Raw genomic sequence first — 15,120 nt, 5'->3', positions numbered from 1 at the left:
TTTTAAAACGACTTTCGTTGAATCACATCATCATTTTTATACTAATAGAAGCAATGATTGGCCCCAGGTATTGGTGAGCTGGAGTCAATTTAGCTGAATCTCATGACTATCGTTGAATCGCATAATCATTTTGGCATAAAAAATTCCATCTGTAGTAGCAGTATAGGTATATAAATCCAGCTCCAGTGGAAGTGAGCCAGAACCCCTATTACCTATACTACTCTTCATGATACCTTTTCTTCAAATGAGAGTACTATTGTTTCGAGCAATCTTCTGGCCTTGTTTGCCTCTGAAGTTTCAGTGAAAGATGCGTCATGCATGTCAGGTGGTAGGAAAACGAAATGAAGACCCATTCAGTTGGGTCATTGTTGACGGTGTTGGTCTTGTGTCTAAGCCATGTCTGGCAGTCAGTGGTTAATTGACAATTATGTTGACTTCACCCAGGTTTACCAGAAGCCATGCCCTTCAGAAAAAAATACAGGGCCACAAACTAAGGCTGTGATCAAGTTTTCACTACGGTTGAAGCAGTTCAGTCTGATCAAGCGTCAAATTTCATGTCAGGACTGTTTTATTAGGTCATGTAGGAGCTGATTATGACCAGCGATTCGCTGTGCAGAGTTGCGTCCCTTGGGCACGCCAGAAACCTATGATTGTGGGTTCGAATCCCGATTCGCCCCGATTATGTTTTTGGGTTTGTCAGCACCATACCCGTGCTCGTGGGTTTCACCGAAGTGGTAAACGTCTGAGACCTGCATCACTTGGGCTTTCCTCCCACATTAAGCTGACACGCTATAATATAACTGGAATACTGTTAAAAGCGGCGTTAAACCTAACTCACGAAGTCACTTAAAAAATATTATCAGGGTTCTCTGCATTGCAATTGTGGGATGAAGGCAGTCACTTACTATTTGGTCACACGGTCAGAGGACACTCAACTCATAATCAATTGCCCTCCATGTGCCAGTTTTACTTTACCCTTTGAACAACGTTGCAATGAAATAGTGAATGGCTTTGAAGATTTAAATAATGTTCAGAAGTTGTCACATTTTAAGCAACTCATCACTCTAATTTTACTCAGCCAAAACCTGCAAGGATATTCTACTCCCAAGAAGAGCATGTATATATTTTTAAATCTGTATACGTATAAATTTTATTTATTATGCCTGTTTCTTTTATGTGTACATACACGCTTAATTTAAAGTACGCTTGGTGTCTTATTGTGTTACATTTTTACTTTCTTATCTCTGGTTAGGTGCGAACACACTTAAACATATTATCCGTGTCCTTTTTTTATGTACATATACCGGATTGTCTCTCATAAATCATGTTGGAGTGGCTTGAGCATGTTTTACTTTTGTCTGTATACTTTTATATCGTACGCACAAGGTGAGACATAAATAAACTATCTGTCTGTCTTAAGCATTTCAAAGAACAGTTGCTTAATGCCAAATCTTACTTGAATGTACCAGTTTCGGAAAAAGACTTTTGATGGATACTGAGTTTCAAGAGAATATATGAAATTATCACAGGACAAAATGAAATCTCAGAGTTTGATGAGGTGAGAATGTCTTTGCAAGAGTTCAAATTTGAGATCTGTGCATCAGTTGATTGGATCAGTATGCATATGCTGATTTTCGAATGATGCACGTACAATAGAAATATATATTTACATGTTTAACAGAATATTATGTAAACACTTACCTTGAAATAATATATTTTAAAGTAAGTTTAGACCTGTTAGAGGTGACCAACGGGATAAGGTGCTCGCTGACTTGGTTGATGCATGTCATTGTATCCCATTTGCGTGGATCGATACTCATGATGTCAGTCACTGATTGTCTGGTACAGACTTGATTATTTACAGACCACCGTCACATTGCGGGAATATTGCTGAGTGCGACGTCAAACAACAAACAAAGGAAAAGGAAGATGTCTGAATTTTAACCTTGGGATCCTCTGCTATTCCTGGTGCAGTTCACCTAGGTTTTCACCTGGCGTCTTCAGTACATTAATACAACATGCTGACGAGTTAGGGTTCCATTGTTTGTCATTACCTTTAACAGAATAGGATTTTGAATAAGGTGGTGATTAATTCATGCTCATGTATATGTAATATTCAGCACTCCTTGTGACCTAGAGATCCAAGGATTTGGCTCCAGGAAAACTGTGTTCAATCCAATCACACAGTAATTCAGTTATATATACAGGAGGAAAGTCCAGGTCGTGAATGTCACCACATATGTATCGGAGCAAGCAGGGCAAATCCACCCATCTTGTAATAGCAACTCTCAAAACTTCACTGATGCCTCAAAGGAATGATGATAATACTTGAGGACACAATTTTCATGACAAAACACATTCCTCATATTTCATACAAAATTTATTAGCAACTATACAGCACAAATAGACAAACATGTCAAGCATTAACAGAACCCATGAATCCCATCTATTGGAAACCCCACCCCTCTTTCCCAACCCCCAGCATATCTAAATACCCCTCCCACGTCCCCTTGATGTATCATTCCGTTCTTCCTGATTCGTCCGTCTTACAAGTCTTACCTGTTCCCCTTCCACCCTATACACCACTTCCTTGATTGTTCAATCTCCTCTTTCTTCATAGAGTCATTCATTTCTGATGCATGATAAAACAAAACACCGGCTGATACAATGAAGCCCAAGCCAACCGACCCCAGACGCTGACATCATTCAAACTGCTGTACATTCCCACTTCCATACATCCATACATTCACAGTCACACAAGCACACAAGTTACCATCATAATGGCTCACAAAAAGTCTTGGAATTCTGATGGTTGTTGAGTTTCATAGGAAACTCGAGCTGCTAATTCAGGAAAAAAACTCAGCTAAAATTATGTCCTAGATACCCTCCCGAGCATACTCTCATTATATTCTTCTCCATTCGCGACCAACCTCATCAGGATCAGTATCGTTCTATAAAAATCGGGAAAATGATGCTTGTAGTCCTAGTATTTTCCCTTCGTCATGTTGTTTTGATTTCCATTTTGTTTTAATATATTTAGTCCCCTCCCCAAAACGTGCAGCTAGAGTTGCTATTAAAAGCATAACATGATTATGACACTAAGTATTATGACCACAAAAAAAGAGACTGCTTTGTTCCACACATTAGCAAAAATCCTTAAACAGACTTTCCAACATGGCCACCTGCTCACATAACGTATAGAAATGTCATGGATTAAAAAAAAATAGCATACAAATTTACCAACTGTTCCACCTTACTGCATAGAGTTAAAGAAGTATCCCTTACCACTGTATGTGTTTAAAACAAGCACAGAAAACATCAGACTAATGATACCATGTGTTAGAAAATATCCAAAGATTAAATATAAATTCATTGATTTAACATAGAGGAAATATTTACAACACCTTTTCAAAATAAATAACAAGTTTCGAGTACAATGCCAAATCCAGATATGATAAATTATCTCAAAAGCAAAAGTCTTCCTGTGAATTTAAAATATACCAAGCCACTGCACACCCACCCTCCCCAAAACAAAAAGCATAAATGTATTGACTCACACCTACCTTAACCTGTTAATTGCTTATCCATAACAATACAAAAATCCCATCCTGGCATGCCGACATCCGGGCATAAACAGAGGGGACACTCTTATTAAAGTTGCCATGACAGTTCCCCCCCCTAGCAGATTACTAGAACCTATCACCCATACCCCAAAGGACCAAGCCCCAGGATCCTACCCAGCCAAGCCTACACCCACCTTCCCCCACCCCAATTCCAGAATAACACAACCAACCACTTTTCAAGTAATCCATCCTTTTCCCTCCTCCTTAGAGATCATTTGATATCCTTCTCAACCCTTTACAAGTAAACATCTTTCTTAACCCTTTAAAAGTAAAAATCCCTTTTACAAATTACAACCCATCCCAAAATTTACGAGAATCTTACGTTTTCCCCACCCCTATAAAGTAAACTCTTCCAAACCCCAACCCTTTGCCTTAAGTCCCATTACTAATATTTATATGCCACCCCTAAAATATCAGTATTAAATCCCTTCACCCCACCCATTCAGGATTAACCTACCTTTACCCAACCCTTCCTCACAAAGCCTCCAGGCATGATGAACAATGACCGATCTCTCTCTCTCCAGTCTGCTCTGACTGTCAATGTACATGGACAGTTCAAGACTGTCCTTCCACAAACTTGCCTCCTGGATGAACATCAAGCCTGTCAAATCTAGTCAAAATGTTGACAGTGCCTTCTTATGAGTGAACAGCCAGTATCAATAAATATTCACACACAAAAAAAAGCACCTGAGATTTTCATCTTGATAGGCTGTCTATGATCATGCATTCTTGACAAGGTTCCTTTGTCTACTAGGGAATTGTTTCAATTTGACTGGATTCAATATACCTAACAATTTGTTACCCCCAGCCAAACTGGCAAAGTTAAAATGTTATTATGTCTTGATCATAATTCAAACTAAAATTTGTCCCCATTCCCAGATAAACTTTCCATCTCACAGAGATGAAGTGTACATCAACTGAGCATGTTAGAGTCTTTGTCTTTGGATGCTCTGCTCCTCTGCCATCCAAGTAGACTTGCTCATATTCCCATGGAAAGAGGTAAGAATTCACACACAAGAACACAGCAACTGGGGTTCCTATTTCCCCAGTGCAAATGAGAGCTTTGGTCTTGCATTCTTCTTGTTGAGTATGATTTCCTGGTCTCGCTTTGTGCGCTTTCTCTCCTCGTCTTCAAGTCGTTGTTTTTCTTCCAACATTTTTCGCTGTTCTTCAACTAATTTCAACTGTTCTTCAGCCTAAGATAAAACAAAAATAACATATCATGTTTTGATTCTTCCAATCAGAAAGTTCAGACTGACTCTAGCCACTCTTCCAAAGCAAGATCAGGGCTCAATCTAGCTGCATAAAACATGCACAAGTGCAACCTATTATTGAATAAGATAAATGAAAGGTTTTATAAAAAAATATATTAGGTTTCTGGAGTTCTGCTCCAGAAACGAACGCTACCCTCATTTTCAGTACAAATCCACCTTGTTGTCATGAAAACATAAATTGTAAACAACAAGAAAACATTGTTATCACTATCTCCCACCATGGGAAATATTTGAATTTTGTTTGTTCATACAGCATGTATAGTAGTGAATATAAACTATAAGAAAAAGTCCCATCAAGCTTTAAAATGAGATAGCCACTTGGGCCACTTACATATATACGTCATCAGAAAAGTATATTAAATGTGATATTAATTACTAAAAGGCCCGTTCTCTAGAAAAAATAACTCAATCCTGATAAGTATCTCTTAGATCAGCTAACTTGTCCTCATTGCACAAACTATGCACCAGGTAACATAACATGGAGCAAGGGCCATAACTCTGTAAAGAAATAATTGGGGGAAACCAATCTTTGAACTCAGTCTGGACAAGTATCTCTTAAGCATGCAAAGTTTCATTCATGTCATGTCAGTAGTCTGAGAAAACTCAGCCACAATTTCACACAGTATGCACTAAGTTGAAAAGCATGTAGCAAGGGTCATAACTCTGTAGGGGCGGTCGGGGAGCCTAGTGGTAAAAGCGGTCACGCCGAAGACCCAGGTTCGATTCCCGACATGGGTACAATGTGTGAAGCCCATTTCTGGTGTCCCCCGCCGTGATATTGCTGGAATATTGCTAAAAGCGGCGTAAAACCATACTCACTCACTCACTCATAACTATATTCTAACTCATACTAATATAGCAATATTCCAGCTATGTGATGATGGCATGTAAAAAAACAAGTCAAGACCAGACAAGCAATTGACTGATATTATGATAAAAGATCCATACGATATGATCACACGCAATTGACCAATTCACAGAACCTGCATAACCCATGCACTTTGTCGCCTCTTACAACCAGCATAATTTGCTGGGGACCCATTCTAACTCTGAATATCTACATGGTTGAGCAAAACAAAATCATTTCGGATCTTGTTATTGCTTGCAGGAAAATGAAAGAGCTTCAGTTAAGTTGGACTGAGTGAGTGAGCTTTGAACGCAGCTTTGAACAGGTATGGTGCTAACAAACCTAGAAACAGAATCGAGGCGAACCAGGATTTGAACCCAGGTTTCGGGAGTGCCAAATGGACTCAACTCTGCACAGTCAACTTGACGCACCTTAGGCTACTCATGCCCCCACAAGTTGGACTGAAAAGTACTTACTAATTTTCTTTGCGCGTCTTCAATTTTCTTATTGTTGTCCTCCATTATTTTTTCTAACCTTTCCCTCTTCGCCCGCTCTTCTTCCTAAAATAGATACAAACATAACAGATAGAACTCATGCAAGATGATGCAGGTTCAACTATAATGTCACAACCAAAGCATGTACAGAAACTCCTAAAGCATGAATCTTATGATGTTAGTATGAGAATCTCCTTACAATACACAAATGTGAACATACACGTATACATTAGTCGCAGAGACTGGCTAATCATCTTGCAGAGTTACCATGGTTACATTAATACAATATGATGTACAAGTGGTGCAGAACTTATCAGATTACTAACGAGTAAATTACAAAAAATATTGGAAAATTCTCAGGGTTAACCAATCAAATACCTACACATACAAAGAAACATGTGAAATTACACAGACAAATACAACAGTATAAAAACAGATTTACTCAATAGAAAAAAAAGATATTATGGAGGGTAAACATGAAAGCAGCCACAGTGACAACTGAATGGTTGCCATGTAAACTTTATCACCATGGCAACTATTCTTGGTTATATCACCTTGTTCCGGCTTGTCTTTACCTCTGCTACGTACCAGGAGTGCAGCACTATGAACAGGGCTGCTGATAAGCTGTCGTTGTCTTCAATATATCCGCCATTGACTCACTCCACCAATGGAATCTATCCATTTTTTCAGTGGACTCTATGTTCAACCAATCACTAGCGCCCCCTTAACCAAACTAAACAAAGGCATTTTCCCATCTGAAATTCCATTTCTGGGTTCTAAACATCGAAGCTCAATGTAAGGAACATACTCACTGGGAGGGTTAGGCTGAAGCTAAACTGAGTGTATGTTTTACTCAATCAAGACTTTACATGACAATACTTGCATTTTTTCCTGAAAACGCAAAGCCTTGTTTCTGTTTTATCACAGCATTCCCTAGAAAACTTGGAAGAAAATGGTGGCATGTTAACACTTATTTCAAAGTTAAACGGAGAGCCCATCGCTGAAAAGCAAGCTGGATGATTAAGGTAATACGATCTCAAGAAAACGTAAATTTCTTCCCAGTCAAGGAGTCAGCTTGGGAAAGAAATGGTTGTCAGTGATTCACCTAAAATTGTTTTGAATCGTTAACAAAATACACATCCTGACACAAGAAGACAGCTGCCAAATATACATAGCAATTCCACAGACAACAATGGAAACAGTGTCTACTTCAAGAACTTCAAGAACTTCAAGTCGGATAACTGTCCAAAAAAACCCAACCAAGTTCAACACGTTTACACAAGTGAAAAAAACGCACCGTAACACTAATTCCATGGTATGCATTATTTTTAAAAAAATATTCAAAACTTCAATTGTTTTTGTTACCATTGTTACCTTTATCTAATGATTTGGCAAGCTCCACAGCTGTTTTCTTGCACGACGGGATAAGCAAATTTTAGGAGAATAGTTTTATCAACATACATTTCTAACGCCAAGCATCATCTCGGGGACTGGACAGGAACTGGAGTACTTTTGGCATACCTTTCAACAAGAGTCAATAGACTACAAAGCTATGACCGGACAAGACAATTTATCTCCACTGTGATATTTTATTGAGAATATTTGAAGATAAGACAAGAAATACTGGTCTAACAAGAAAGCGCCCAAACCAAAATACCATCAAAATAAATGCAGATAAACAGTACGTTTGAAAAACAAATGAAGGGCGTAGTAGATGTTGCAGATACAAATCAAAGTGTCATATCTTGCAATGTTCTTGTCTATTCTCATAAGTTCCCAACAAAACTGACACCACTTTTATCAAGGAAGCTTCAACAAACGACATCAGTCTGTCCTTTAGTTCAGAGTCATGTTCTCTGATACAGAATTACTTTCATAATACACAGAACATTAACACTACTCAAACACTGTCAGGCCATAGCTACTGGATGAAGCAACTAGTGTACGGGCATTCTAACAATATGAAGACTTAAGGAGTTAAAAGTCCAAGCAACCATTATAACAAAAGGCATGCCAACAGTACCCATCTGACACACGGAGGTCACCCATACCTCCTTCTTTCTCTGAGCCTCTAGCTCAGCCTCTCGCTGCTTCTCCAGTTCCTCCAGCATCTGCTTCTCCATAATACGTTTGGCCTCCTCTACACGACGCAGGACCTCGGCTTCAATCTCATCTTTACGCCGTTCCAGTTCCTCCTCTACTCTCTTAGCTACAAGTTCCTCTACACGACGAGCAACTTCCTCTTCGATTAGTTTCTCCTCTAGCTCTTTTTGTTTCCTTTAACACAAAAAATGAATGCAAGTGTTACATACAGCCCAAGGCCTAAATACCAGTCATCCACAGCAGAAGGGATGACTACTAGGGGTGATACAATACATATCACGATACATAGGTCATGATATGATATATATCGCGATACGCATCTTTATGCCAAATTGCATAGAAACCTTTTTACTATAAATATTTCAGATCAGGTTCAAAATTAAAAGCTAGCAGGAAACACATGTTCGTAGCAGCTATTTTGTGGCAGTGACCTTGAAGCGCTAATTACAAGGCATTTTGCAATATTTGACTGACAAAAGCATTGGGTGATCATTAAAGGAGTGGTAAATAACTTTTTGAGCATGTGTACCGTCTTCTATCGCTACAACAAAAACAAAATGTATCAACCTAGTCCTGTTCTACAACAAGCATTACTTAATATTTTAAACTAGGGAAAAATTCTATCCCCCAATCCACCAAAATCCCAAGTTATAACCTACAACCAGGGCAGGTCAGAGGCCAGAAAAGCTTGTTTGAAAAGCACTTTACCACTTGTCCCCGCTGCACCATTTGCTGTCTAGATTTCAAGGCGTGCAAGCCCCTGGACTACCCTAGAGGGATGAATTGCATAGTGTTTCGCGTGTTAGGTGGTCCAGCTTCCAAGGTTCTGGGGCTACCAGAATGTATTTCTTGAAAAGCCCAATGGGCTCTACGTGATACTTCTTGGTGTCATACACTGCCGTTCATTTTGCACACGGTCATTTAAATGAAAATACTGACAATGTCGGTTGCATAAGGTCATTTAAACGAAAATACTGACAATGTCGGTTGCATAAGGTCATTTAAACGAAAATACTGACAATGTTGGAAGTACACGATATTTAAAATGATCATCTCATGGTGGGGAAACTGACAGCTAGCAGACAAATATGGCCAGCTATTTCAATATATCATAATGAAATTTTCAAAGAAAAGACACTCACTAATTATTATCAAAACATACAAAATTAAAAGGTACCTGTTTTAAGAAGTTAAATGTCAATGTAGAAAGGTAGCAGTGTGCCTGCCTTACTCTGAGCAATTCTTATTTACAATTCTGGTCCAAGATGAAAGTGTTTGAAATTAAGCATGAGAGTCAAGGGGTCCTTGTCAGAAGCCTTATGATGAAAGTAAAGATGTAGGGAGTCCCTACAAATACTATAGATCATTAGATGACCTCAAGGACTCCAGGACCCACACCAACCAGGGTTGAAAACAACTGCCTATCTGTTATTTCATTTTACTGGACAAATATTTTCAACCAGTTAATTATAAAATGTCAGTTGTGTTGGTTCCTAGGAATACTCTTTTGGCTCCTGCTTTTTTTCATGCTCCTTTGAAAAAGAAATAACCGAGCGGGCTGTGATGATATCATGACAATGTTCCATGTCATTTGTCTCCAGTAAATTCACTGAGTCATTGGCATCGCAATAGAGAGCGAGTGAGTATGAACAGTATTCCAGTTATATCATGGCATCTCAGCTTGCTGCGGGAGGAAAGTCGAAAGTGGTGTAGGTCTTGGACTTTTACCACTTTGGTGAAACTCACGAGCACGGATATGGTCCTCAAAAAACAAGAAACAATCCAGGCAAATAAGGATTCGATCCCATGATGATTTGTTTATTGGATGGCCAAAGGAAACAACTCTGCACAGTGAATGGTGGTGCCTTAGACGACTGTGCTACCTGTGTCCCCGACAGCAAGGGCCTACTGAGTTCAGTCAGGGCCTAGAGGTTCTCATCTTCCCATGGCAAGTGAGTAAATTGACAACAAAAATCCAGTTTCAACCCATGCCAAACTAGGCTGGAATTATGGAGTTATAGTTTAGCTGGACTAACAAGTCTATGCATGGTCCAATCAAAAATGTGTAAAAATAAATAAATCGACATTCAGTTCGTAAACTGCTGTGCAGATTTCAGCCGATTGCAGGATTTGCAAAGCATGTTTTACCCACAGCTTAGCGTTAACAGATATTTTCAAAATCTTTTCATGTTTTTAATCAAGGTGCTCACTTGATTTGATGCACTTCGCTAAGTAAGACACACCTGTTTTATAACAATGTAGATCTTGATTATCCGTCAGATTGTCTTCACTGGGTGATGCCCTCTTATTTGAAGCAAATGCAAGTGATATGGGAGGTGGAATATGATGGTCAATAGGAAGAACATAGAAGAGACATAACTTGTAATAGCAACTACTACCAAGCTAAAGAATTATAGCCGGGGTTTGGCACGGGTGGAAATGGAAACTGGAGTTTCATAGTCATAGTTAACTTCCTTGCCTCGGGGAGAAATTCTATGGGTCCTGATGGCAATCTAGGTATTTTAAACACTGTTCAGGACCAGTTGAATTTCTCAATCTTGGGTCCAGAACCCCTGACAATATAAGGAAAGGAGTAGAACCTATGAAAACTCTAACATTACGTCGTTACGGCGTCTAGTTTGGACCGGAACTTGAGCCAGTTTCAAGCCCAAACTTGGCTCTCAGTCAATATCAGTATCATTATGTGGATTACTATTTCTGAGCTTACTAGACAGAACAGAATTTTACTAGACTGAGGGCTTAGGATTGGGTAACTAAAGTCATAGACTTCTGTATGAGACTATTTTTGTGCTGGCCACTCACTGGAGTCTCTGTCGTTCTAATTCAGCCTTTTTCTCTTCTTCCTCTCGACGCTTAGCCCGCATGATGAGATCTTCATCACTGCTTGAACTACTTGAGGAATACGATCGCTTTCTGAAATGACAAATAATCCAAAGATGATCACAATGTCATGAATTCATGATGTAACAATCTCTGATTGGTTGGGTACACTACCGATGCAAAGAGTGTTGTTTGGAAAAATATCACAAACATCAAATTGAAATCTGAACGAATTCCCCACACTAATCCATAGCTGCAAAGGCTCCTAAATTACAATTAACATTTTGTTACAATGTTCCGAATGGGACAACAAAGTCTGATGATATTGTGGTAAGGGCTGGTAGGGGTTGATAATTTTTTTTATTGCATACATCAATTTCTGATAATACGAGTGGAATACCTCAATTGGACAGATACAACACGATAAATAGACTTCACACCAGTTGATAAACAAAACACCCGTGTTCGTAGCAGATGGTGGTAGGCTAAATATTGACCCTATATTTATCGCAGAAAGAAAATTTAGTCCTTGTGATGTTCTTCTGCAGATTGGCATATTATTTGTAGGAATAATGATGAACTTTAATTTTCTTAGCAAATACGAAAATGTATGACAGTTCGGCAACTACGCCACAGAAACCTGCCAAGGCACTGTTGCTCACCAGACACATTCCAAGTGAGCTGAAAGTTATATGCAGTTAAATTTACAGCCATCGAGTTAGGCATATCAGGCTGTTATGATAGTCTTCAATGATTTTCAGAATATCAGCTGTGTATAATGGTCTTGTGACTGCTAGAGGACAGCACAACACCAATATTATCTTTAAAGAAACTTTAAAGATCAATGTTATGACACCAAACATCCATGCATGATAACTGGTAGTTTCTCAATCTGGAGAAGTAATTTTTTAATATTTTAGATATTTTTGCAACATAGTCAAAATGGACCATCTGTGAGTGAATGTAGATGTACAGTTGAGTTGGGTTACATCATCGAAATCTCCATTTCATTCATATTCTCCCGATTCATATTTAATTTCAAGATAAAAGTACCACCCAATCAAATTACGACCAGAGAAAAATAATGTGTCAAGTTTGAGACTGAGTCAGTGACACTACTTTTTAAATGAAACAATAATGGCAAATGTATCCAGGTGATTAATGATCATAGAAAATAAGATATAACAAACTGGACAATGCAGGTTGGTTGGGTCGGGAACAACTATCATGTTTTGATGCCCTAGATGAAAGATGAAATTTAGTAGGGTAATTATCAACAATTTCTGCTCATTGTAGCTTAATCAAAACCTTTGGAGGTTAGATTAAATGTTAATTCTTTTCAATTAAGGAAAACCAATTCATTTCACTTAAAGAAAATGTCAAGACTAAAAGGGTGACCCATATAGTGCTACATACCTTACTGCAGTGTCAGTTCTCTGGGCCTTGTGGTTTCTGCGGAGAAAATACTTGATGAGATGGTTGTATATATGTTTTAATCTTAATCTTTCATTCCCATGCCATGAACAAACCTCAGCCACATAAAGGTCCTAAATTACCTCCTTTATGTCTTACTGCACCGTCTTGCCATTTATGAGCAAGATTCATAAATATTTTCATTTGGCAGTAACAACAAACCCAGTCATGTTGATTTTAACATCATTCACAAATCTGTTTGTTATAGTGCCTGACCTCCCAACAACGGACAACATGCCATGCCATAAGCTCACTTGAACATTTGGTGAGATAAAGTTAAGTTGCAGAAATAGTCAATGAAACAAGCCATCACCAATTAACACCAAATGCATACAGTGCAAAGAAGATTGGAGATGTTCCCACTTGGGAAAACGATGCCAAATCTTGCTCTAGAATGAATATATATAATGCATAATTTGTGTTGAAAATGACCCCATTTAGGTGCACAATATAGTATACAACCATGAAATACCAGAGAATTGGCATAAGCAGATAAGCTGGTTGTTGAACAGTTTCTATTATTATTCCCACTTTATTTACACCACTATAAGTATTACTTTTGTATTGTTAATATGTATAGTATTGTGATACACAGGGGTTGTAAATCGATGCACTGTATTGTACCCCTCGTATAGCGTTACAATACTGTATCATTACACCACTATGTCAATATGCCAAATGCTTCCTTTCTTTGATCAACTTTTATGACGTCCATTAGGATTGATCGATGCTGAGTTTGGTAAACAAAGTACCTGTCTTTAACGACTCAATGGTGGGCAAATATATATTATCACGGTATCACTATTTTGCGGTGTGATACAAGTGAAACACCTGCTTTACATTACTTCCTGTTTTGGATTATGCATTATAAGTATTATTACGACCTAGGTTGGGTCAACAGACATCATCCAAACAAATGTGTTCTTTCCTGACCAATTTTGAATGGAACAAAAAAAATTCCAGAAATTATCATAAAAAAGTTAACAAGTATACTGACGAGTAACTGTGACATGCCAAAATGAATCCTGTATTCCATCAAGCAATGAAATATTGTGCTTGGATGAGCATAAGTAAACAGTCAACAGGGGTCCTAATACAGAGCCCGCGACAATATAGTCAAACGATAGGCCCTACAAGTATTAAATAGTGAATACATCAGATTGTGACATTAATATTGCGGGTTTCATTATTTTATGATTATTAATAATATTACAGTAGGATAAACAGCAATTGGCACATTGTAGAACTGCTTAGGGATTCTAAAATGTCTAATCAACATAATCAACCAAAATCAGTGACAGTGGCGGTCGTGATGAGCTTAGTTGCAAAAATAACCAGTTCAGGTTTAGCAGGGAGCCCTAGGACTGGGAGTAAGTTATATAAATGGCTAGTTTGAAAAGCAACCAGAAACTGGTCAGTGTGACCCAGCTGCGGTTGGTATTTTTAACGTTTTGGTTTCCTCTGTGTAATATAGCTTCGAAAGCTGTGCATACAAATTTACTGCAGCATTTTGCTACGTGGTTATTTGCTTATAACCTGCACGAACAATGGGAAGAAAGGTGATTAAACTATGTCATTTCCTACATTAATTGCACTGGGGATAATTGTCTCAAATGACTTGAATGTAAGGTTGCAAGGACGGTAACAGCAAATAATATTTTATTATGAGCAAGTGCACCGTTCGATTTTGTCAGGTTTCAACATTATCGATGCATTTCCTTCGCACAAAAGTCGGCAAATATCTAGATGAGTTAATTTACAGACAACTGATTTTCATGAATAGGGATTTCACTTGACGAAACACAGATGGTAAACTCTTCAAAGATTTATTGTGAAGAGTACCTTGCTGTTCGTTTTCTATCCCGTGAACGAGATCGTATCCGTCTGCTGCCTTCTCGTCGATTTCTTGAAACAGATCGTGAACGGGATCTTGACCTGTGTTTCTTGTGTTTTACTCTATGTCTGTGTCTGGTTGGCGATCTGCTCCTTGTTCGGGATCGTCCCATTTTCTTTCCAAGACCCAGTTTCCCTGATCTGAATATACCCAGTCTGGCTACAAGAAATGACCCAAGATGGCGGCTACAGCGAGACTATGACGTCACGAAGCTACAATAGTTGATAACATTTTACACCAAACTAAATTCCTTTTGATGCAGTGTGTTATGATAAAAAAAACGACAGCATTACATATGGCTAGTTTGTACTTATATACTAAGATGTATTTGTAAATTTGGCCCATGAATATAAAGAAAAAATTGTTATACATTATCCCTTAGAAATGTCTTTTAAGACTATCAACGCTGTGAATCCGATTTGTCAACAAAGGGGGACAACTGCTGTGATGATCAAATGCAAGGATTAACCGCACTAGAAACGCATTTTGGACGTCAAGAGGACAATCAGCTGGTATTTTATATAAATATCGTAGTAGGTACGTTTTGTGTGTCGTAATCAGACACTGTTGG

General features: G+C 38.5%; 1 protein-coding gene across 1 annotated transcript; it reads right to left on the bottom strand.

Annotated features, from left to right (window-relative positions):
* Positions 1-2,362: 2,362 nt before the first annotated feature.
* On the bottom strand, positions 2,363-14,756 carry LOC124145138 (arginine and glutamate-rich protein 1-like). The gene is made up of 6 exons (XM_046514818.2): positions 14,498-14,756; positions 12,599-12,634; positions 11,165-11,275; positions 8,290-8,515; positions 6,221-6,304; positions 2,363-4,819 (listed from the first exon to the last, which is right to left on the bottom strand). Exons 1-6 carry the CDS (start codon positions 14,659-14,661, stop codon positions 4,661-4,663), a joined length of 780 nt encoding a protein of 259 aa, XP_046370774.1. The 5' UTR covers positions 14,662-14,756; the 3' UTR covers positions 2,363-4,660.
* Between the last annotated feature and the right edge of the window lie 364 nt (positions 14,757-15,120).

Source organism: Haliotis rufescens, unplaced genomic scaffold (genome assembly GCF_023055435.1).
Source record: "Haliotis rufescens isolate VD_foot unplaced genomic scaffold, xgHalRufe1.0.p SCAF_9, whole genome shotgun sequence".
NCBI lineage: Eukaryota > Metazoa > Mollusca > Gastropoda > Lepetellida > Haliotidae > Haliotis > Haliotis rufescens.
Note: the sequence above shows the minus strand (reverse complement) of the source record. Positions and strands in the feature narration are given on the sequence as shown.